At 35.9% G+C, this 25,494-nt stretch overlaps 2 protein-coding genes across 2 annotated transcripts in view; one reads left to right on the forward strand and one right to left on the reverse strand.

Moving 5' to 3' along the window:
* The first annotated feature begins 7 nt into the window (after positions 1 to 7).
* On the forward strand, positions 8 to 16,535 carry cdc40 (cell division cycle 40 homolog (S. cerevisiae)). Its single transcript, XM_024291703.1, has 15 exons — positions 8 to 199; positions 861 to 947; positions 1,407 to 1,536; positions 1,621 to 1,707; positions 1,880 to 2,019; positions 2,696 to 2,792; positions 3,043 to 3,182; positions 3,611 to 3,685; positions 3,880 to 3,925; positions 6,041 to 6,142; positions 6,996 to 7,111; positions 9,209 to 9,342; positions 11,671 to 11,747; positions 14,914 to 15,058; positions 16,064 to 16,535. Exons 1-15 carry the CDS (start codon positions 8 to 10, stop codon positions 16,239 to 16,241), a joined length of 1,746 nt encoding a protein of 581 aa, XP_024147471.1. The 3' UTR covers positions 16,242 to 16,535.
* Positions 15,676 to 25,494, reverse strand: part of mettl24 (methyltransferase like 24) — a 35,084-nt gene continuing 25,265 nt past the window's right edge. The window contains exons 4-5 of the mRNA XM_024290578.2: positions 21,959 to 22,181; positions 15,676 to 17,754 (exon numbers count right to left, since the gene is read on the reverse strand). Coding sequence (XP_024146346.1) covers positions 17,413 to 17,754; positions 21,959 to 22,181 — 565 coding nt within the window. The 3' untranslated portion in view covers positions 15,676 to 17,412. The remainder of the gene's footprint in view (positions 17,755 to 21,958; positions 22,182 to 25,494) is intronic.

Raw genomic sequence — 25,494 nt, forward strand, 5'->3', positions numbered from 1 at the left:
ATTCAAAATGTCTGCCGCCATAGCTTCCCTCGCTTCGTACGGTAGCGATTCTGATTCAGAAATTGAGTCAGAATCGAAAACTAGTTCAGAAAAAGTTGACCCAATGGACCCGGACGCTACGGTTCACCTTAAACCTTTGCAGTCTGGTAATGTAACAACCTTGGCAGTTCTGAATTCTGCCCCGGAGGTGGCTGTTAAGGTAAGCTAAGTCAGTCGTGCTAACTCACGTTAGCTTAAATTTGAAGTTTGATGACTACTCTTCGACGACACTTTCATTATATGTTGATAAAAGTAGGGTAAACGTAACTTAAAATAGATTGTTGGGGTATTTTGTTTGCAATTATGACTTCATATTGGTTACATTATGAAGGCAAATCAAGTATAGATTGCGAATAAGCTATAAGATAGCAATTACAGTCTTAGCATAAACCTTCAAATACTTTTGAATTATTGACCTCTTAATGCTTTTAGAAATTAATCCTCTATTAAAGTTGTTAATTTTTGGTTCTCTGGCGTTTTATATGTAAAATTATAGCTAATCTGTTATGCTAAAAATATAAAATCTCCCTACTAAAGGATGAATAAACTTTTTTTTAATCTAAATATTTTTTACAATGCCATCAGTTTCCTTTAATTGAAAATGCTAAGATGATTTTAGTATGTTGCAATATCTTTATTTTTGATTTACAGAGTTCTCAAAGATACTTACAATCTAAAATGCATATATATTTATTGTTATTTGATTACTTTTTTTGTAACTCCTGCAACAATAAAACATAATCTAAAGGGACAAATGTACAAAACAGTGTTTAATGTGCTTTTAATGACTATTATTGGTCACTGTTATTTGTTTGTGTTAGGAGTCTGTTGAGACGGGTACTCACCTGGATCCTACTTTGAAAGAAGTCAGCTATAACCCCACATATGAAACCTTGTTTGCTCCTGAGGTAAGTTGTGAAGTTGTTCTACTCACACAATTTCAGAATAATATAATACAAAAGCATGTGAAGTTATCAAATTTTACTTTTTTATCTGATAGTAGAATTCTAACTAATATGATTTAAAAAAAAAAACAAATAAAATGTTCTAGTTTATTAAAAAGGCTGATGTTATTCACATGTATTTATGTGCATCTAAGCACAAAAACTGATGGAAGATCATGTTGGCTACGTCTAATATGTGTGGCGGGAGTTTCCTCCTGGTACTTGCAGCCAAGAAAAAAGTTCAGCACTGGCCACACATATTTAGAAAATTCTGTCAAAGTTGGTCATAAATGGAGCAGATAATCTTACTATCTTTATGAATACCATAAAATTAAAGCTAATACGACTGTGGGTCAAGCAAGTTTTAAAAGATATGTTTTTGTTTGTTTGGAGCTGTGTGTAATTTGTCTTATGTTTTTCTAGTTTGGACCAAAGAACCCTTTCCAGACGCAGCAGATGGCCGCCCCCAGGAACATGTTATCTGGTTATGCCGAACCAGCTCACGTCAACGACTTCATGTTTGAGCAACAACGAAGGACGTTCTCTACTTATGGTAAGATTGTAAACTTTTGGGTGGATGGATTCTGTAAGTGTTCACATTTTTAAAACTACAAACCTATGTTTTATCCTTTGGTAGGTTACGCTTTAGACCCTTCTGTTGACGCTCAGCAAATAAGCACAACAAGCTACATCGGTGCGGTGGACGAGGCTGAGAAAAATAAAGGTAATTGTTCAAAGTGTAAATAATCCATTTATCATCACATCATTTAACCGTGTGAGCCCTGACCACCAGTCTCCAGCTGGACGAGACAGATGAGCTCAGGGTCTAAAGGGCTAAAATCTGTCATATGCAATTATTGGTAAATTGAATGGTTTTGTGTTTATTGTCATTCCAGGACTGACCGTTTTTGAAAGCGGTCAGAAGAAGACAGAGAAAAGGAAGAAGGTGAAAGGGGGAGAAGCTGCAGATATTGATAATTTCCTTGGGCCGTGGGCCAAATATGAAGATGAGAAAAATGTGGCCAAACCAACAGAGGTGAAGTTTTCTTTAATTTACTGTATATTTTACTGACTTGATAGAATTGCAGTAAATGTAGTAAAAAAGATATAAGATGAATCAGATAGTTTTAATGCTTTTCTTTATTAATATTCACCACTTTACAAACTTTTCAGGAGTATTATTTAAAAATTAAATGAATCCATTACAATCAGTTTTTATATTTTTAATTCAATATTGATTCATTAATTTAAATTCCCTTTTTATGTCATTTCATGTAGTTTGAAGTCATTGGGTTTTTCAAAGTAAATTGTTAATATTTTTTACTAATATTTGCTACTTTTGTTCAGATTAAATTATGAGGTAAAAAAATCACAAAGATCAAAAATAGTAATGCGTATTATTGGATCTGAAAAACAGTTTTGTGAACGTCTTTAATTTGTTTGAGCTAATATTTTACTATCATATCAAGTAATCAATCATCTATAGTTTCTGCTACCTCAAAAACATCAGTAAAAATTTAAAATGTGTGTATGGAATAATTTCCCCTTTAGCAGAGAAATAGGATAAATCAGTTTAATGCCACAGTCCTCCTCAAAGTCTTAACAAAGAAACACACGTTTGAGATGAGCAGCCGCTTGCTTGTTTGGTCTTTAAAATGTTGAGAAGGTTCTTTTAAAGAGTTTTTCTAAAGATATATTTATTTCTTGTGCAGGAAGAAAAGAAGGACCTGGAGGAATACCTAGCGAAGAGGCAGAAGAGAGGAAAGAGGGAGGAAGAGTCTCCAGCAGAAGAGAAGACTATTCTTCACGGTACTGGGTTGTTGATAGTTTATACATTTTTAAATAATTTAATGTTAAGAGTACTAAATCCTTTAAGTAATTTTAATACACGTGTCTTAAAAAAGTTTTAATAACAGGGTCATCTTTTAATCTGATCACATTTTTCAATTTCTGCCAATAAATTAAATATTATTTAAATTATTAGTGTCAAGCAGAGCTGCAAAATAAAACTTGATGCAAAGTATTTAAATACACTTTTTTATTTTTGTTCCTCTCACAGTCAAAGACATGTACGACTACCAGGGCAGGTCTTACCTCCACGTTCCGCAGGATGTTGGCGTCAACCTGCGTTCGCCTGATGCTCCGGACAAGTGTTACCTGCCGAAGAAACAGATTCACGTCTGGTCTGGACACACCAAGGTGAGTAGAACGGCCATCTTTGCATCCAATGAGCCTCACACTAACATTTTTTCTTTAATTATTTTTTTATGTTTGTCTAATTATAGAAAACTCTATTTCCTATAAATGTTAATATCCAGAAAACTCTGAGGGAAAGTAAAATAGAAAAACAATAGTTTTTCTGTTAAAGTTCTTCAGTAGCAACATGCTGCTCTGATCTGAAAGTGAAATTAACTAATTTATTTTGAGCATATAAACCGTTTACTTTCATTTATTAATAACTCTTATGTTCTTTTAAGCTTTTAGACAAAAATAGAAAATCCTCTAAATTGAAAATTACTCTCTCACATATTTATAAATACTTCAAAAGAAATAGAAATCTGTTATAAATATTAGGGACAATAATTTAACATTTAAAGAATGTTAAATCTTGCTGTTTTTTCCCTCAGGGTGTCAGTGCGATCCGGTTATTCCCCAGCTCCGGTCATCTGCTGCTGTCCTGCTCTATGGACTGTAAGATCAAGGTACATAAGTATAAAAGTATTACACATTTGGATTCATGAAATGCTTTTTATTTGTTATTTTTAGAGCATAATCCGCTCCAATAATATTCAACTTTTACGTTCCCCATGAGAATCTGGTCCCTGTTTTCTCTGAACTCTGTTCAAACCTCTTTTGTTGTAAAGTTTTGATCTTGTTTTGACTAATTTTTTCACAGTTGTGGGAGGTTTACGGTGAGAGGAGGTGTCTTAGGACGTTTATTGGTAAGTGTTATCTGGTTTTATTTTTATCTCTAAATTATTTACATAAGCTTTTTATATTTACGAGTCGAAATGACTCTTTCCTCCACCAGATCTACAAAATAAAGCAATATTTCTAGCACGAGCCGCTTCATGATGAAATCTTTTCTCTTCCAGAAATGATGCAATCTAGTCAGGGGTGTAGGGTTCATCATCTTCATTCTTTTTGTTCATTCTGGATGTTCCAGAAAAAAATCACGGAGTTTAAGTTGTAATCATACAACCTGTGTTTCAGGTTCCTGTTTTCTAAAATATATCAATAATGTAACTTTTTAATAATATTGAAATCTCTTGATTGAATACAAACCACAGAACTTGAAGTCATGGAGTATTTTGCCGTCTAACTGTAAGATCTTAATGAGTAACAAAGCATCATCATCAGCAAAGATGTTCACTCTGCATATGGTTGAGGTTTAAATTGGTAAAAGCCCTTCAGTAACAAACTGTGTTCTCATCATTACAGGAGCATTTGTTTCTTAGAAATGCGCAGTTATATATGTTTTTATTTTGTTTCCTAATTCTTACGGTGTCTAGGGGGGGTTGTTTGGCTGATAGATGCAGTGCACTCTTCCACACGTCTCACTGAGAGCACACTGTCAGAGCAAAGATTGTTTGCAGCTGTGGCTCTCCTTGTCAGCTCCTTCAAAGAATATGCATAATTCAGCAGCCCAGGGGCAGAAAAGGGGAACGAGGGGCAGGGGAGGGCAGAAAACATTGAGATGGAGGGGGTGAGGAGTCAGACATGATGTACTGTGGGTGTGAGTGAACAGAGTGGCTGGGTCCTCACACTTTGTGTCCATATTTGGATTTCTACTTCTGTAAAGACCTTTAAATGGTTTCTGGAATCTTGTTAGTGGAACTTATTTAGACACATTTTGATATTTAAATAACTGAAACACAGAATAGTATTGCTTTTGTTGCCTTATTTACTGTCCGTAGTTTCGATGGTATAAATGTAAAAGCGTTTGCACACATCTTTAAGTCTTTCTAGAGTTGCTGTCTCCTTTGGTCTTCATCGAACATGTGTGCAGGAACCATTTGTTCTTATGGACTTTATCGCCATGGAAACAGTGTAGAACGTTATTAACAAGAAAGATGCCTGAATGCTGTTGGATCACTAGAACCTTACGATAACTGGAAGAAGAAAAGCCGTATTAAGTTAATTGATTTAGCTTAATGACCTTCTCCAATCATGTTTTGAGCTATTTTAAAGGTGTTTTAAGTGGTCTTTTAATGATAACTAAGTCATTCCCAGCTAGCAAGGCCGAGTGGGCCCTGGATGGTTTAAAAGTGGGCCCCAAATGGGTTTTCGTGGTGGCACCACCTGTGTTTACCCACATTAGCTTAAGTGGGAACTCAGTGCGATGGTTCGCCACTCTAGCCAACCGCATGTGGACAGTGTAGCAAGCTAGCTAGCTCTGCCGTCCAGGGGCCAGCAGAGCTAGCGTGCGCTGTCGCCTGAGGCTAGTAGACCTAACGAGCACAGTCACCCAAGGAGCGGCAAAGCTAGCGGGGTTGCCACCCAGGCTGTTGGTCTCTGAGCAGCGGAGCTCGCTTTTGTCTGCCGAACCCTGGGCAATGGAGCTTGTTAGCTTGCTACACTGGCTAGCGTAGCGAACCAGCTCACTGAGTACCCACTAAAACCAATGTGGGTAAACTCATTTGGGCCACCACAGATCTGCAGAACACACCCATTTGGGGCCCACTTGGTTGAGTATTTAACCAAATAAAAAAAAAGTCATTTTCTAGAACATAGTTTCTACATACTGGCAGTAATTCATTAGAGATTTGCCTCTGAGTTGTGGGTGGGACTGTTGGAGCAGGGAACTTGTGTACTTTCTACATCACAAATACACTCTTTTTCAGTTTCTCTGCATCTGCTCCTGATTTATAACATTTTGAATAAAAAAAAATACTCAGAAATTAACTTAAATTTCTTAATTTCTGTCCGTCTGTCTGTTAGCACAACCAAAACATGTGAAATTGACAGAATTTTTTATAAATTGTCAACATTTTAAGTATTTAGAAGGAATTGCATTTGTGTGTTTCACTGAAGTGAGTGTGTATTTTGTGTTATAGGTCACAGCAAAGCCGTGCGAGACATCTGCTTCAACAACACGGGGACTCAGTTCCTCAGCGCCGCATACGACCGCTACATTAAACTGTGGGACTCTGAGACAGGTACGAGGTGTCTCTGACATTAAGTTTGCTTCCCTTGAGTGACTAAATTCATGTTTTCAAATTAAAATACAACTTTAACTGCATGGAGGGTTTTTTTTCCTCACTTTCAGCTTCTTGTCAGATACATAACCAAGCAGATGTATTATTAACATAAAGGTCAAAGCAGCAATCATTGTGCATTCAAAGGGGATTTCATATGTCAGACTTGGTTCTCGGGGAGCAGTCACGTTCTGTTGCCTCTGTTTAAGCACACGTCTAGAATAATCTTTATGTTGATTTTAAAAAAAAGGAGAGTTTCCATGACAACGTTTGTCTGTCCTTGTCGCTAACATTTTTTTAATGTACCAAAGTCGGTTATAGATGGTTTAAGAGGACATTCTTTATTGTTGACAGTTTGAGTAAGAATTTGCTCCTCCAGCAGAGGGCAGAAGAGAGTTAAATCCCCCACAATCTGAGGCAGAATCCACTTCATCCTGCCCCATAAATGGAGTTTATCGCTCACTTTTTCCTTTTTCATTTTAGGTTCATGTACTGTATTTTCTTTAATATTTTATCGCACATTTCTTCCACCTGTACTAAAATGTTGGCGGTAGCTGAGCTCTTATTACAATCATGAATCCCTGCTGGGGTTTCGGTCATTTTTTCATTTTCCATTATTTCTTGTATTTGTCACAATCATTCACCTTTGTGGAATGAACAAAAACTCCCAGGGGTTTCAGTTTCACCGCTCGGTTGTCTTCACCTTCCAGCAAAAGCTGCAGAATGACATTTTTTTTCTTTTTTTTTTTTTGTGAAACATTACTGCAGATTATTCCCAAGCTCTGGGTTTTCTTTAATTTGCTTGACTCCACAGGCCAGTGCATCTCGCGCTTCACCAACAGGAAGGTGCCATACTGTGTCAAGTTCAACCCAGACGAAGACAAACAGAACCTGTTTGTGGCCGGCATGTCGGATAAGAAGATTGTTCAGGTAAAGAAGTGGGAAGAATGAAGCTGTGCTGACCCAGCAGATGCATGAAACTGTGCCCACAGGACCATGAAATGCACTTGTCTCATTTCTTTTAGCAACTGTACAGTTGTGTGTGAGTGGATGACAGGATTAGAGCAACTCATAAATCAAAGGCAACAAGAAAGGACAAAAAATGTAAAAAGGGTAAAGAACACTGCAGAAAATTAGAACATACAAAGTTTCTTATTTTATAAACAATTTGCTGATGTGTACAGATTAGTTCTGCCACAAATGATTATTTTAATAGTCGACTAATCACCGATTATTTTTTCAGATTAGTCGACCAATCGGGTCATGCGCAAACTGGATGTAAAGCAAACATCTTAACCATTATTAGCTTTAAACTAACTAAAAACTAGATATATAGCATTACCTGTGATAATGCTAGTGTGAATTATGTAAGCTGAATTTGGACGTTAAAGATGCTAGTGTTGATAGCTGAAAACGCTGAAGCTGACAGCTGAAAATGTTGAAGTTGATGTCTGAAAATGCTGAAGCTGATAACCAGCTAAAATATTAGTTAAATGCCCAAATCAGCCTAAAAAGCTGGAAAAAGCCTAAATTACCCAAAATAGCTAACATGCAGCTGAAATGTTAGCTAAACTCTAAAATAGTCTAAAAAACTGGAAAAATTCCTAAATGAACCAAAATAGCTAGCATGTAGCTGAAATATTAGCTAGACTCCAGAATAGCCTAAAAAATTAAAAAAAATATAGCATTACCTGCAATAAGGCTAGTAGGAATGCTGTAAGCTGAATTTGGCCACTGAAGATGCTGAAATTGATAGCTGAAATCGCTAAACCTGATAGCTAACAAAAATATTAATTTAATGCCAAATTAGTCTAAAAAGCTAAAAAAAAAGTTAGCCAAAATAGCTAACACGAGATTGAAATATTAACTCCAAAATAGCCTAGAAAACTGAAGAAAAAAATCCTAAATTAGCCAAAATAGCTAGCATGTAGCTGAAATATTAGTTAAGCTTCAAAATAGCTTAAAAAACTGAAAAAAAATCGTAAATTAGCCAAAATAGCTAGTATGTAGCTGAAATATTAGTTAAACTTCAAAATAGCCAAAAAAACTGAAACTGATTGTAAACTAGCCAAAATAGTTACCATGTAGCTGAAATATTAGCTAGACTCCAGAATAGCCTAAAAATAAAAAATAAAATAAAGCATTACCTGCAATAATGCTAGTATGAATGCTGTAGGCTGAATTTGGCCACTGAAGATGCTAGTGCTGATAGCTGAAGATCCTGAAATTGATAGCTGAAATTACTGAAGCTGATAGCCAACAAAAATATTAGTTAATGCCAAATTTGCCTAAAAAACTGAAAAAAAAAAACTTAAGTTAGCCAAAATAGCTAGCAAGAGATTGAAGTATTAACTAAACTTCAAAAATAGCCTAAAAAAAACAGAAAAAATTGTAAATTAACCAAAACAGCTAGCATGTAGCTGAAATATTAGCTAAACTCCAAAATAGTCTAAAAAATTTTGAAAGATCGTACATTAGAAAAAAGAGCTAGCGTGTAGCTGAAATATTTGCTGAACTCCAAAATAGCCATAAAAACCTTAATAAGTGTCAAAATAGTCCAAAAAGCTGTCAGGATGCCTTCATAACTTTCAACTTTACTACACTCCGACTCCATATAATACAAAGTAACGACTAATCGACTATTTAATTAGTCGTCGACTATTTTAATCGAGTAATCGTGGCAGCCCAAGTACAGATGTAGAGTCCCACAGATGAGTAGACGGATCAAACTATGAGGTTTGATTGAAATCAAGATGGCCACCTCATTTTCATTATGACCAATAGATTTCTCAATCTGGCGCAGCAATCAGAGCTGCTGTTAAATCATGCAGCACTTCTCCGGGTTGTGAGCACAGATGGCTGCTGGCCCCAAAGGTGGGCTTTTAATTAAAGAGCACAACCAGGCGGCGCAGAAATGTGCCCTTTCTGATTTCACGTCCACCGAGTCGTTTCTGGGTGGTTTGGTTTCACTCTTTTAGCAGGAAATCGTATTCCTCGCCGTGTTTTGAGCCTGTGTGTGTGTGACAGTGGGACATCAGGACAGGAGAGGTGGTTCAGGAGTACGACCGCCACCTGGGCGCCGTCAACACCATCACCTTTGTGGATGAGAACCGACGTTTTGTCAGCACGTCAGACGACAAGAGTCTTCGAGTTTGGGAGTGGTGAGTGCAGTTTACGTCCCATAATGCAACACGTAGTACAGTTAAGTAGCATTTAAGTCCTATTAAGTTTATATTCTTTAGTTTTAGGACATTGAATAGACTTTTTTGGATTTGAGGCCAAGACAAGAATCATACTTGAGAGATGTTTTGACTATGTCATATCAATGCCATACATGGTTACCATGGTGATGGAGGGGTTTCCTTTCTTAAGATGAATATTATGTTTCTTATTATGAATATTGTGGTTTCCAATTGAGATTTGTGTTTTCAGAACTACCACAAATTTCTCTTTTATTTTATCTTTACGCTAACTATGACAAATTATTGCATTGGTGTTGGCTCAAGTTTCAAAATAAAAGATGCAAAAAATTAAAAGGAAAGATCAAATCATGTGTTTGTTTCAGCTAAAACCAGAACTGCCTCATTAGTTGCAGTTTTAAACTCAGAATTCCTAATTTGAGAAGCAATCCATCCAATTTTTTCAATTTTTTTAGATTTTTCTTTTATGATGTGTGGCAAGGAATTGTGGGAAAAAGCTTAAAATATTTTTACTTTACAAAAAGAAGGAGAAAAAAAAGTTAATTATATCCAGTTCCAAGAGAAAAAAAACTCTCAGAATATTTAAGAACATCATTGGATCTTAATTGATGAGTTACTAAAGATATAAAAAAAAACTTTAATTTGTAGTCTAATTACATCTTTTATTAAAAGTTATTTTTTCAGAAGAAATATCACATACATTTGTTGTTTTTTTTGCATTATGCTTTAAAGGATCAAATGAAAGCATTCAAAACTGCAGCATCTGTTCCCTTTTTGGACTGTTTTCATTCTATTGACGTCAAGTAGTTTGTTTTTTCCACATGTATTATTGATTTCAGAATAAACTCGAGCACAAACCTTAAAGCTATTGAACTACTAAAAAAATGGTTCAAAAGGAGAATCCCTTTCGCTCGGAAAAATGTGCTTAATCTGAAATAATCTGCTCCTAACAAACATGCATAATTTCACTAACAGGATTATATGTGATTTGTGTATACCTGCTTGTTTGTGACTAGTGGACTCTCTGGGGCGTCATGTGGGGATAAACAAGCGCCAGTGTTTATTAGGATGGATAAATATTTAAAGATCGGCTCATGAAGGAAGTGTCCATAGATTTTTTGAAAGAGGGGAGGTTTATTTGTTCCATGTTTTTTTTAGAAACTTTCCCAGCTCTTGTTTCTTCTCTAGGGGATCTGTGAAGGATCTTAATTACTAAACTTTTAGTTTGATTTAAAAAAAAAAGCACAATTCTTACATAACAAGGAACGCTCTGGAAAATGTTTCATTTTTTCTTATGAATACAGCTTTTCTCTTTATAACAATGTGCAGAATGTAGATTGACTAAAACAAATAAAAACTCAGGTTGGAAAAGAAGATAAGAGAAAACAGTTTAAAAGAATCTTTTGTTTTCTCATTTTCACACATTTTGACTAAAGACTTGTTAATGTGCAGCAGCGGTTCATCAACCAGAGGGCTGAATGTCTGTTTGTGTCTGAGGAGGATTACAACCGAGACAAAATGTTCCAGTTTTTTATTTAATCCCTCAAGCAACTTTCCGATATGAAACAAGAATAGATTTTAGTCCTCTCCTGGCTACATTTACCAAAAGTTTTTTTTTTGTTGATAAGATTTACTTTAGATGTAAAAAATTTAAAAAAAATATTCTGAAAACATGATTTATTCTCCATTTTAGCTAGGAATTACAGCCTAACTATTTAATTTAGTTTCATATTTAATACAATTTGGGTAAATATTATATTTAGTAAATATTTATAATAGAACTAGATTAATTTGGTTATGTTTTTAAAAAAAAAAGTGGTTTAACTTTACAGTTATCACATAAAAATGCACAAAAAAGCTGTTTTTGTGCCCAAAAAATCAAAGAAACCTTTTAAAAAGAAAATACATGATTGAAATAATGACACTTTTTTGATTTTCTTTTAAACTCAGCCTTCTCTAAATAAGATAATCTTCTGGAAAAACTAACATATGTAAAAAGCCTGAAGGGCAGAAATACTTTTTTTTATTTCTCTGTGGATTTATCAGGACCAAGCAAATTAGCATGCAGTTATTCTGACAGATGCCAACATGTGGCCTGAAGATCATTCAGAGCTGCAGCAGGACATGTTAGGGCTGGGAATTCATAATCTGGCTGGATCAGCGACTTGATTTTATTATTTCACCACATCTGGTTGCATTTATTTGAAATCACATAATCAGAAAACAGGAACAGCACTGATTCTCTCTCCAGTCCTTGTTGGGCTTTCATGTGCTCTGTGTCTGTTTTAGGGACATCCCTGTGGATTTCAAGTACATCGCCGAGCCAAGTATGCACTCCATGCCGGCTGTGACTCTTTCTCCCAACGGTGAGTGTTCAAGTCGTGGCAAATCCCTCACAAACACACTGCAGGGACCCGAGGGAGCAGAAGGCCGCATGATCACACTGCCTTCCAGAGCTGGACATTGGCCAAAAGCTCTGAAGGTGGGGTTTAAAAGCGTGGGCTTGGACGGAGTCAGTCAGCTCTTAAAACGCTCAAAATTTATGTGAACGTGTTTGTTCGGGCGGTTTTTATTCTTCTCAGTTTATGTGTTTGGGATCATTCCACCATGACGATGATGGATTGTTGTGAAGCTTGTCTAACGTCAGTCAGACATTTCCATTATCGCTGCGCAGTTACAGATTCATGGAGCTTCATCTCTGGAAATAAGACTTTTTTTTTTTTTTTGGAGTTGTGTTTAAGAAAGTTTTGACGAATCACCAATTTGTCAGAAAGTAGCTTGTTCTCTGGTAGTGCTGCCACAAACGATTATTTTAATAGTCGACTAATCACCGATTATTTATTCAGATTAGTCAACTAATCGGGTCATGTGAAAACTGGATGTAAAACAAACATCTTAACCATCATTAGCTTTAAACTAACTAAAAACTAGATATATAGCATTACCTGTGATAATGCTAGTGTGAATGCTGTAAGCTGAATTTGGCTGCTGAACATGCTAGTCCTGATAGCTGAAGATGCTAGCTAAAATCACTGAAGCTGATAGTTGAAAATGCTGAAGCTGATAGCGAGCCAAAATATTAGTTAAATACCAAATTAGCCTAAACAAAACAGAACAATCCTAAGTTAGCCAAAACAGCTAGCATGTAGCTGAAATATTAGCTAAACTCCAACTTAGCCTAAAAAAACTGAAAAAAATGCTACATTAGCCAAAATATCTAGCATGCACATGAAAGTTTAGCTAAAAAAACAAACTCCAAAAAAATCCTTAATTAGCCAAAATAGCTAGCATGTAGCTTAAATTTGAGCTAAACTCCAAATTAGCCTAAAAAACCTTAATAAATGCCAGAATAGCCTAAACACTCTGACTCCATATAATATAAAGTAACGACTAATCGACAATTAAATTAGTCGTCGACTATTTTAATAATCGATTAGTCGACTAATCGTGGCATCTCTACTCTTTTGACCCTCTTTCCTAGAGATCACACATAAAAATGGATTATCGTCACATTCAAGTGGAAGAGTCAAATTCTCAAACATGGACTTCAAATGTTACTCTTTAAAAACAAGTCATTTTTCTTTCTAAAAGACAATAAGTATGTTTTTCTTTAATATTTTATGATTTTTTTTTGTCATAAAGCTGTTGGTAAGAGGAGTTTTTTTGTGTTTCATTCAAGTTTGAAACAGTGTTTGGCTTTCATATATAAGGAAGTGAACAAGTCTTTCAAATGTCGAGCTTCTCCTTTAAGGCAGAACATTTAGACATTGTTCTGATTGAAGTGGACTGGATTTGCTGCAGGAACTCTGTTCTTTTAAGTTTTATTATTACCTTTCTTTCACTAGGAAATAAGCTCAGCTTTCAAAGTTGCACGCTTTTATTATAACAGCATGCTGTGTCCCTGCGTCCTGATTGGCTGTAAACCTCATCAATCTCATCTGTGCCGTGTGTCCTGTACGTTCAGTTTGTCGAATCTGCATAAATCTTCGATCACTATCGGATCTTTGTTGTCATTCTATCATACTGGACTTACTTTTTTTATGAAGGTTTGAACTCTACAAGTATAAAGGGCCTAAATCATGGTATTCTTAAGTCTTTTAAAGTAAACTACATTCACATATATGGTAATATTTTACCTTTGGCTAATTAACAAACACATTTTTTACATGAAATGTAAGCAAGATGCCTCAATCTCTGAGGCTCCGCCTTTAGCTCCTTGTGGGCGGCAGCTTTGGCACCATATCTGCATTTTGCCCACAAAAACAAATAACATTAAAACTTTAGCAAAGACAAAAGTACTTATAAAATAAATGTTTTGCCGATCGACTCTTCCTGAAGGGGCTGTTCTCATTGTGAGAATCTGCTCATTTTCGTGGATTGGAAGGGGCTGGTGCTCAGAGCGCAGAGTTTTAGAGGAGTACTAATGGATGCATGAAGGGATAAAATACCACTTTAGGGTTGTTTTTAATCAGGAATTAATATCATAAAACACTTTAAAGCTAAAAAAGTTGATTTTTTACAAGTTATAGGCCCTTTAAACAAAAGAGAAAAGTGTTATTTATGTCTTTCTGATAAAAATGTATAAATTATGTAGAGACTGGGCTTAAAACATCCGTGATCCTACTTTGTGGATTTCACCTATAACAGATTTCAAGCTCCTCCTTTAAGGGAAAACATCACTGGAAGTGTTCGCTTTAACAGGGTTTTTGAATGACGGTGTAAGCGTAGCTTGTTCGGTTCATTAGAACAGAATAAAACGTTCTTCATCATCGTACTAAACACTCCTCTTAAGTCAGGAAGTCCCTGTTGCAGCGCGTCATCTCTTTTATCCTCCTTCCTGCTCGCTCCTCTCTTCTGTAGGTGCTGCTCTAATTTGTCCCAACATGATTAGTTTTTCTTCTCCGTGTGAATAATGAACGTGTTCTCAGTAGGAGGTCACTCGTTTTTCTTCATGTCTAAATAGGACCCCCACCTCCTCCCTCGGCGCCGCATCCGGAGCGTCCTCCGCTGTCGGGTCTCTTTATCGCTGAAACAGACAGATCCCAGCTTCTGTTGTGATACTGGTCAATCCTTTTTCTGCCTACAGTTTTGTCATCACTTGTCCTTTTTATTAATCTGATGTTTTCCCTTTGAAGGATGTGACAAACACTCGCCAGAGCTCTCTCCCTCTCGTATCATATTAATTTTCCTGGTGTTTCTGTTAGAAAGGGCAGTGAGCCGTGTAATACTCCGACAGAGGAGGGATTTTTCTCATCAGCGTTTGGGACATTGTCAGGAGCTGAAACGCAGTCTAAAATTAAATTTATATTAGCTGCCACTAATAAAAAAAATAAAAAAAACCTTCATATTTGTTCCCTGAAGTGCCTCAAAATCCAGTTTAATAACATGAGAATAAAAGCTTTGCTTTACTTTTATTTAGAAGCAAATTCTTTCATCCTTTGATCTACTATTAAAACACATTTTAATGGTGTCATTTGTCACTAAAGCTGCTTTTTTTTTGTTTTTCGTCTAATTCTTCTTGTCATTTTCCAGGTAAATGGTTGGCGTGTCAGTCCATGGACAACCAGATTCTGATCTTTGGAGCCCAAAATCGCTTCAGACTGAACAAAAAGAAAATCTTCAAAGGCCACATGGTGGCTGGTTATGCGTGCCAGGTGGACTTCTCCCCCGACATGAGGTACGAGTTTATCTGTTTATGGAAAAAAAACCTTTTATTCAAACGTTATTGCAGAAAATATGGTAAAATATTATGTATGTAGTCTTGTGTGCACAGCACTTCAAATAGAACACTTTAGAATCAGAAATATTCAGAAAAATGTGCATGTTGGTAATGTAATAAAAGCACAAATCCTTCAAACAATTAAAAAAAAAAGTTAGAAATAAGCGCAAGATAACATTGGAACATTCATAACAATTAAATAAAATGATCTGGAGGTCTATGTCATTTAAATCTGCTTAAGAAACCTTAAAAAGTGGGAAATTTTTAAACTTAGATACAGATCATATGAGACCAGAGCAAAGTAAAAAAAAAAAAAAACAGACAAACCGCTCATTTTTTATTTATAAAAATGTGTTGTATTTGTTTAAAGATAGAAAAAATAGTGTTGTTGTGGTATTTTTTATCAATGGAGGGCATATATAAAGAAAATTCAGCTTACAATTTCATTTCTGAGTATTTTTTCTTCAAATCACTGTAAATCAGAATTAAAAACTGCATAGTCGTAAATAAAAAATGCTTTAAAAGTGTAAAAAAATCAGATTTAAAATGCCTTACTGACATATTATGATCATTTAAAATTATCTTTGGTTCACACGTCAGAACTTCCAAAAAGACACTAACTTCTGCTCATAAAGGAAGACGGAGGAGAAGCTGCTTCATATTTTCTTAACTGAAACACAAAGAGCTCCGAACTAGGCCAGTCTAAATCCCAAATTTCAGCCGACACATCCCTCGTCTCTTTTCACCCACCACCTCTCCGAGTAGGTGCCCTCACTTTCCTCTCGGTATCCATGGCAACACCGCAACTTCTGAGCTGGATAAAAATATATATATAAATGTATTTTCAATCCCACCTTTTGGCAGGTGGAAGTGAGTCGCAAGTAATTTTAGTAAAGTGCTAATCATACCCTCCTACACCCTTTTTTTTTTTTTTTTTTCCTTGAACCAATTCTCCTCCATCAGCTACGTGGTCTCAGGGGATGCAGATGGGAAGCTCAACATCTGGGACTGGAAGACCACCAAGCTGTACCACAGGATCAAGGCTCACGACAAGGTGTGCATCAGCGCCCTGTGGCACCCGCACGAAACCTCCAAGGTCATCACCTGCGGGTGGGACGGGCAGATCAAACTCTGGGACTGAACACGGCTCCGGTTACGTCCGTTTGGGGGCATTTTCCTAAAGTACAGAGCAGTTTGGTGTGAAACGAGCGAAAGCAAAGGACTGGTATCCAGTCTTCTTGTTTTTATTTTTTTAAATTCATTAATTCACAAAATTCCAACAGTTTCACTTGTAATAATGTGAAAGTTAAATATCTTTAGTATTTGGAATTTGGTATTTTATTCCGATTGTGGCGTCCTATCCTGTTCGCTTTATCTGTTTTTGGTCAAGAAGTTTTCATCATAATTTGTGGAAATAAACAATGTGTACATTTTATCTGATTTATTGTTTTATTTATTTATCTAAAATTATACCCGTCATAAAAACTTCCACATTTTTTGGTAAAAGTAATTAAAAAAAAAAGACTTTTCTAAAGTTTTAAGAAGAAATTAGCTAACATTTAGTCTAATATTTAACACAAAAAATATATAAATTTACACAAAAGTTATAAAACCAAATTTAATTAAAAATATAAGACAGGATGGAAAATATGAGGAGCATCAGTAAAAAAAATGAAAAGGGAAAAATAATTTATTTCTTGAAATTAAAACTTGAATAGCAACAAAATAAAAATAAAAAAAATGTTAAATATATTTTCTAAATATTTGTTTTGGTTAAAAAGTTCTGACTTTAGATTTTTTTCCACCTGAATTCTCACTTTATTCCCTTAATTCTGATTACATATTCAGTAGCAAAAATTTGTTTTTTTCTTTTAATTTAACAGTCAGACCATTTCTCGAAATATTCATCCTGATTTCAACGTTCTAACTTTTTTTGCTCAGAATTCTTATTTTAATTTGAATTCTCAGTTTTTTGACTGAATATTTTGTGTTCTTATAAATACCTTCAGCCTAGAATTCCTCAGAATGCTGGGAATAAAATATTAAAATATTGTGTTAACTCAGGAAAAGGTAGCAGTAGCCATTTTCTACTTCTTTTAAAGACTAAAAATGTATTTTAAATAGCTTTACAGCACTGAATATTTGCAGCTGCTCCGTGAGGTACACTTATTTTCCGACTTTTACTTCTGCTTGTCTGTACATCGAGTCCCATGGTTCTTGTTGACTGAATCAGGCTGACCTGCAGCCAATAATCCAGCTGGAGGAGGAGCTCTGCTCAATATCCGGCTTGATTTAAACAAAGTCTTTCAAAGTCATTCACTTTTTGGTTCATCCGGCACCATCGAAGGTTTCCACTTCACCCAGCCCAGAGTGTAGGCGCTGCTGGCGTTCAGGAGGTTTTTCTGCAGAAACAGTGGCGGCTTGGACGGATTTCTGTGAGCGTAAAAGAGGTTGAAACCAGCGTCTTCAAGTTCCTTGAGGAGGCTGAACCAGTACCGCACCACGGACGGGTCGTCGCCGCCCACCTCAAACCCCGCCCAGTGCAGGTGAATCTCCAGCAGCAGCTGACCCACCGAGTCCAGAACTCCTTCAAGGACCAAGTTCTCCAGAATCTTCCATTCTGCACTCTCCATGTCTACTTTAAGCACATCCACCTGTGAACAAACCAGGTGAAATGGTTGGATCAGCGAGAAGAAAACCTTTCTATGAAAAGGAAAGATGTCTATTTTAGGAGCTTAGCCTTCCTCTGAGATTTACAACAGTCTGAATTGTTCTTTGTTTAATTTTTGGGAGTTTTAACAAGTCTCACATGAGTCAACACTTTCACAGCTCCAAACTCCACCAACTGCTGAATATTCTCATTGAATTTAAAGCTCAAGAATAACAGGAAATAAAGTTGTGTCGATTAAAAAAACACTAAGATCAGTCATTATAACTGTTAAAAGGAACAAAAACACATTTTTTCACAGAAATTACTAAATAAAAGGGGTTTCTTTAAATAAAAAAAGTTGTACTGAAATTTAATGATTTAGATTTGAAAAGATTCTAACTCGGCTCATTTGTATTTTGACATTTTTTGGCATTGTTCAAATTTATTGGAGCAATTTGGTTTTGGAACTATTTTTAGATCACTGTCTTGCTCAATAGCTGAGCAATTTAGGTTCATATTTCATACAAATTGTTATCTTAGAATAACCACATGCAGAAAAGTCGTTTTTCTGGTAAATCCAAAATGGCGGCCATTTTCAAAGATGGCTGCCATACAATCGATTGTTAGAAAAATATTTGATTTTGGGCTGTTAATTCACAAAAATGCACTCTTTAAACTTGAGGGGTACCTAAAAAATATTAGTCTATACAGTCTTGATCAAAATCTTAAAGCCAGTTGAACTTTAAGGTTCTTAATTGAGATTTAAAAGGTAAAAAGAGGAAAAAGGTGGTAGAGAGCAAATATTTTTATCTGCCAATTTATTGAAAATAACAGTTTTAATGAAAATGACTGATTAAAATTTGTATTTAGTTATATGCCAAAGTAACAAAATAAAAAAGAGTTGTTGAGATGCATAAGCAAGGCTTCACAACAAGCCATTGCTGCTGAGGGCGGAATAAAACAGTAGTTTCTCTCTTTTTTTTTTTAATATTCTGACGTTTGCGGATCAAAAATACAAATTCATGCAATTTTTTTAACTAAAGATTTTGATCAGAAGTGAGTATTATATATATAAATTTATAAATCTTGCTTTTTATTTTTTTAAAGAGGTGAGCTTAAGATGCCAAATTTGGTGCCTAAAATGCACGACTTTTTTAATATCTAGTTCCACTACAAAGACTACGTTATGCAAGATCAGTAGCTTTCTTTACATGTTTAAGTTTTCTTTGTTAGAAAAAACATTTAGGTCTCAGATTTCTTCCCGACAGATCAAAGACGATTCATTCTTTGAGTCGTTCTGATAAACATCAGTTTACTGGCGTGTTCTTAAGCTCTTCCTTTAAAGTTGAAGTGACTTCCTGTCTGGGGCTTTAGTCCCACCAAAGCCTGTTTTTTCAGCTGGTCACAAAGCCATCTTCAGCTTTTTCAAGTGATTTTTGTTTTCTCTTGCAGAGGTTGATCAAAAGCTTTACAGAAAAAAAATGCTGCCCCTTCAGCACTCTGTGTACTCCCATTAAAACCTCATTACGAGGATGCGCGCATGGCTTTGCATTCGAAACAGACGAGCGCCACGGTCTTTAAAGCTGTACGCTGCACACGGGGTTATACCTGCTCAGATGTCTTTAAGGTATCACACTGTTTTTCCATAACATCCTGATTAAAAGTAAGTGTTTAGTTTAGGATATCAGATCTACCAGCTAACTATATGTTGATCTTTGCAGGAAAAACTCAAATTCTGTCCTATTTTTTATGCATATCTTTATGTAGCAAATTTATGCACAAACCTGACTAGATTAGGATATCAAAAAGGGGGCTTCAGGAGGAATAAGGTAAAAGGAAAGATGAATTAAAATTAATTGCAATGTTTTTATTATTATTATTTTTAGAAAATACAGTCTTTTTTTTTTCTTATTTTTTACTGAAATAATGAAAATTGAATGAAAATCATATATTTTATATTTTCAACATGTTCTTGGGGCATTTCTCTAATAATGGAAATTTATGCTCAAATTTCCATGTTTGAGTATTTCTTTGTTTAAATTGTTGTAAATCAAGAGCTGGTAATAAGAAGTCATTTGAAAAAGATTGTAGTTGTGACATCATGAATCCAACTGGTGGGCTACTCCACTCTATTCTGATGCATCCACATGCACGTCTTCGTCTTCTTAGTCTGAGGACGGCTGCATAACCCCAATTTTCCTGTGAGGGGCTTTAAGCTAGCGGGAGAGCGTGGAAACAGATGGGTGATGGGAAGAGAGGTGGGGTTGCTCCATGCCATTGGTCCCACCCACAACTCAGAGGGAAATTTCTTATAAAGTACTATTGAATCTACGTGGGCTGCACGGTGGCGCAGTGGTTAGCGCTCTTGCCTCACAGCGAGAAGGCCCCGGTTCGACTCCCAGCTGGGACCTTTCTGTGTGGAGTTTGCATGTTCTCCCCGTGCATGCGTGGGTTTTCACCGGGGACTCCGGCTTCCTCCCACCGTCCAAAAACATGCTTCATAGGTTAATTGGTGACTCTAAATTGTCCCTAGGTGTGAGAGTGAGAGTGAATGTGTGTGTGAATGAGGCCCTGAGACAAACTGGCGACCTGTCCAGGGTGTACCCCGCCTTCGCCCATCAGTAGCTGGGATAGGCTCCGGCACCCCCGCGACCCCGAAAGGGACAAAGCGGTCAGGAAAATGGATGGATGGATGGATGGATGGAGGAATCTACGTCTAAGGAAACAGTACAGATTTTTTTTTAATGGCTAAAAAGCCTAATTTGATCAGAGTGGACGTTTACGATTGGATAAAATTTAGGTTATTATTATTAGGGGTGTAAGAAAACATCGATTTAATGAAATATCGCAATACTTTTTTGGTGATCGATTAAAAAAATATATGCAGATATTTACTTAATTTATTATAAGAAAATGTGTAGTTCTGTCTTACTTTTCTTTTCCACTTAAATATTTCCTAAATTACCAAAATAAAAGCACTATGGATTTGCTTGAGTAAAAACAACTTGTTTATGAGATACAGTTGCGGTGCTAAATGTTCTGATCATTACATTAAATTTATTCAACAATTTTACTTGGGTGAAAAATGTATTAACATTCAGATAATTCTAAAGTCATAATTTAAAAAAACAGTGAATTATTGACTGGTTTTGTCTTTGGATGTATCGCGATACGTATCGTATCATGACACGTGTATCGTGATACATATCGTATCATGACACGTGTATCGTGATACATATCGTATCATGACACGTGTATCGCGATACGTATCGTATCATGACACGTGTATCGCGATAGGTATCATATCATGACACGTGTATCGCGATACGTATCGTATCATGACACGTGTATCGCGATAGGTATCGTATCATGACACGTGTATCGCGATACGTATCGTATCATGACACGTGTATCGCGATATGTATCGTATCATGACACGTGTATTGCTATACGTATCGTATAATGACAGGTTCATTGCGATACGTATCGTATCATGACACGTGTATCGCGATATGTATCGTATCATGACATGTGTATTGCTATACGTATCGTATAATGACACGTTCATTGTGATACGTATTGTATCATGACACGTGTATCGCGATATGTATTGTATTGCCAGACTCTTTCCAATACACATCCCTATTGATCTTAACAGTTAAGTGCAAAAAATCCAAAAGCTAAAATTTCTAAGTAAAAGAACCAGTTATAATTAAATATTAATACAAAAGATGCCTATATATATATATATATATATATATAGAGAGAGAGAGAGAGAGAGAGAGAGAGAGAAAGCTTTGTGATAAAAAAAAAAACATAATTTTGTCTTTGATACATGAACATTTCTTATGTTTATATGCAAAAAAATGACATAAGTTGATATTCACAATGGATTTGTTTTAGGGACTTTACAACATTGAAATAGTAAAGCAAAGAAAGAAGATCTCTCGTTGGCTTTTAGCTGTTAATTTTTCCTAAGCATCTCTGTATTGATAAATCAATAATTGTATTAGTATGCATGGCAGTAGTGGGCTCGGCGGGGTAAATGATTGATCACATGCAGATCCTTATCTGAGGAGGAGGAGAAAATGTGGAGAAGCTTTGGAAATTGGAAGAAAACCTTATTTACATCATGGAAGGAGGATAAATAAATCTTTATGTTGTGTTTTACTGTCTTCTCCATCATGAACCCACACGTGTGTTGTTACCTCTCTGTGTCCAAAGTCATTAAGTATGGTAGCGAGTTTCTTGCTGTTGGCGTGTTGATGCTGCGCTATAGCGGGGTTCGGATCCCGCCAGTCCACGGAGAGACGGTGGAGCCACATTTCCGCGTCCTGTTGGTGGAGCTGCTTTAGGCTGGGATCGAAGCAGTGGACCTGACACCCTGATCTCCCAAGAAAACGCTCCAGCCACCAGTCAGTCACTCCCAGCCTGCAGCGCAGAATCCACAAGTAAATACCTACAAGGTATTTATAATTTCAGTCGGAAATGTAGACTTTCCGTACATGAGAAGGCAAAATGAACCCTAAAAAAGATTAATTGAGTCCCTGAAGATAGCTACCCAACTTAAGCAGATTGAGCCATAAAATTAATGACTGAAAAACAAAAGCATAAAAATTTCCAAGCCTGCTGATGCTTAATTTTATTTTATATTTTTTTATAGACCAACTGTTTTCTTGGATTCGTCAAAGATTTCCTTCTGTTTTACCCAAGGCTCTTTCCTCCTTTTTTCTCTCCACATAGAAAGAATTCTCCTTTCTTTGAAGCAGCAGAGCAGACTCCTGTTTCTTTGAGGAAAGTAAAGGCGATTCTGATCGGAACTGAAAAGTATTGAATAGTTTCCTTTTCACATGTGTGGTATTTCTGGTCAGTCTGCAGATGAAACATTCATCTGCTGATAAAGACATGTCTCCACTGACTGTGGCTTTGTGTTGAAGCCTTTGTGTGCTACAAAATAAAACACATTTCAGTAGAAATCTGCTATAACTGAGCTCATTTCCGCACTGCTGGATGCTGTGAACCTCCGTTTGCTCCTTCTCTACTTTTGTTCTCCTTTATTTTAATTTCTATCAAGGTCTCCGTCTCCTTGACTGGCAGCCTCCTCATATTAGCATACTCATGATCCATTAGTGATGAAGCACAGGTATTTTTGTTTCCCCTGCTGTGCTTTTGCCTACATACCTCCTGTAATTTTATTACTGCGTGGCCCTCGGTCCGCTGGAGGTTGGTCAGGAAAGCATCAAATCATTTTCTGCAGTTCGCGGAGGTTCAAGACAATTATGAGCTGAACAGCAGCTCAGGAGCATTTATTTTCAACTGGATGAATCATTTTGACAGTGATCCTGTATGGTCGTGTCATGAGTCCTATCATGCAGTGTTTTTGAACCAATACTATAGTAATTCTGGTGAAAAAGTATGTATTTTTTGTAAAACTCTATTATGTTCCAGTGTTAAAAGTAAAAATCTACTGACTCTGGACACTGGAAAACCACACAAATTCCACTGATCAAAGTGTGGATAAATATGATGACAAAAATGACATTATATTTATCATCGTATGAATGTATGTTAAACAAAGTAAAACATGGCAACCCCACCACAGTGTTAATGTGGGGCACTTTCTGGTCCCATATACATGATCAATAAAGTGAATGATTCCAACATACTATTTGCTATTTATTTCTGTCTCGTCATGCATATGAAATTAACAACTTTGCTTTTTTGCTTTTATATCACGATTCTACGGTCGTGTTTTGTTCTTTTTGTATTTTGTTCTACCTTTTTTATTTTTGTTGTGTTCGGTTGTGTTGTGTTGTGTTTTGTTGTGGTTTGTGTGGTGTTTTGTTTGTTTTGTTTTGTTTTATGTTGTGTTTTATTGTGTTGTGTTTATTTTTGTTGTGTTGTGTTATGTGCGTTGTGCTTTTTTGTCTTGCGTTTTGTTATGTTGTATTCTGTTTTATTGTGTTTGGTTTGCTGAGTTGTGTTTTTTGTTGTGTTTGTTGCAGTTTGTTGTGTTGTATTCTGTTTTGTTGTGTTTTGTTGCGTTTTGTTGGGTTGTGTTCTGCTGTGTTTTGTTGGGTTTTGTGAGTTGTGTTTTGTTGTGTTGTATTCTGTTTTTTGTGTTTTGTTTTGCTGTGTTGTGTTTTTTGTTGTGTTTTGTTGCATTATGTTGTGTTTTGTTGTGTTGCGTTTTGTTATGTTGTGCTTCATTGTGTTTTTTTGTTCTGTTGTGTTTTGTTGTGCTTTGTTGTATTGTGTTTTGTTCTGTTATGTTTTGTTGTGTTGTTTTTGTGTTGTATTCTGTTTTGCTGTGTTGTATTTCTGTTTTTGCTGTGTTGTGTTTTTTGTTGTGTTTTGTTGCATTGTGTTGTCTTTTGTTTTGTTGCAGTTTGTTGTGTTGTATTCTGTTTTGTTGTGTTTTGTTGTGTTGTTTTTTTATGTTGTCTTGTGTTTTGTTGCGTTTTGTTGGGTTGTGTTCTGCTGTGTTTTGTTGGGTTTTGTGAGTTGTGTTTTTTTGTGTTTTATTCTGTTTTTTTGTGTTTTGTTGTGTTGCGTTTTGTTTTGTTTTGTTGTGCTTCATTGTGGGTTTTTTTGTTCTGTTGTGTTTTGTTGTGTTGTGTTTTTGTGTTGTATTCTGTTTTTTAGCATTTTGTTTTTCTGTGTTTTGTTTTTGTTGTTTTTTGTTGCATTGTGTTGTGTTTTGTTGTGTTGTGTTGCTTTTTGTTTTTTGTTATGTTGTGTTTTGTTGTGCTTTGTTGTATTGTGTTTTGTTCTGTTATGTTTTGTTGTGTTGCATTTTGTTTTGCTGTGTTTTGTTCTGTTAGGTTGTGTTTTGTTTTGTGTTATGTTTTGTTGTATTCTGTTTTGCTGTGTTGTGTTTTGTTGCTTTGTTTTGTGTTGTGTTTTGTTGTATTGTGTTGTGTTTTGTTTTGTTGTCTTGTGTTTTGATTTGTTATGTTTTGTTGTCTCGTGTTATGTTATATTTTGTTGTGTTGTTTTTTCTTGTGTTGTGTTTTGTTGTGTTGTCTTGTGTTATGTTTTGTTGTCTTGTGTTGTGTTTTGTTTTGTTTGTTGTGTTTTGTTTTGTTTCAGGAACCTGACCTATAAAATGCTGTACATGTTACTTATGTAGATCTTATTTCATAAGTTCAAACTCAAGAAAAAATTTAGTTAAAAACAAAAAAAACGAAGTAAAAATCTAAAAACAATTGGGAGTTTGAGGATTTTTTTTTGTTTGTTTTTTTGTTTATTTAAATGACCAGATACTAATCTTGCAGAATCTTGTTCTCTACAGAAGACACATTAGCATTGCTGCTAGTTAGGAGGTAAAAACGAAGTCTGAAACCTCAACAAGAGCAAAAACTTCCATCCTGGAGAAGCTGCTTCTGCTCCGTTTCTGCCTCCGCTTTCTTTTGCTGATTTGCAGAACATGTGAGAGGATTTAGAAATTGTTTTTTTAGGCTCTTACACTAATCCTTGCCGCTGTGATTAAAAAAAAGACACTGCACTATGAATGTTACCATGATTGTTTTTCATTTTACATTCCCACTTACGTTTGGAAAAGAATGTTGTTAATGTCTAGAGGAAAGCTGCTCTTCTGCACGGAAAACAACCTGCATCTCATTCACTCCTCATGCCCTGCAAACCGACGTGCAACAGACCAATCAGAGGCCAGCTGCTCATCTCGTCCGGGCAGAGTTCTTCAAGGCTCATTAAACAGCATGCAAATGAGGCGCATCAGCAA

The sequence above is a fragment of the Oryzias melastigma genome, linkage group LG24 (genome assembly GCF_002922805.2).
Source record: "Oryzias melastigma strain HK-1 linkage group LG24, ASM292280v2, whole genome shotgun sequence".
In the NCBI taxonomy this organism is placed as follows: domain Eukaryota; kingdom Metazoa; phylum Chordata; class Actinopteri; order Beloniformes; family Adrianichthyidae; genus Oryzias; species Oryzias melastigma.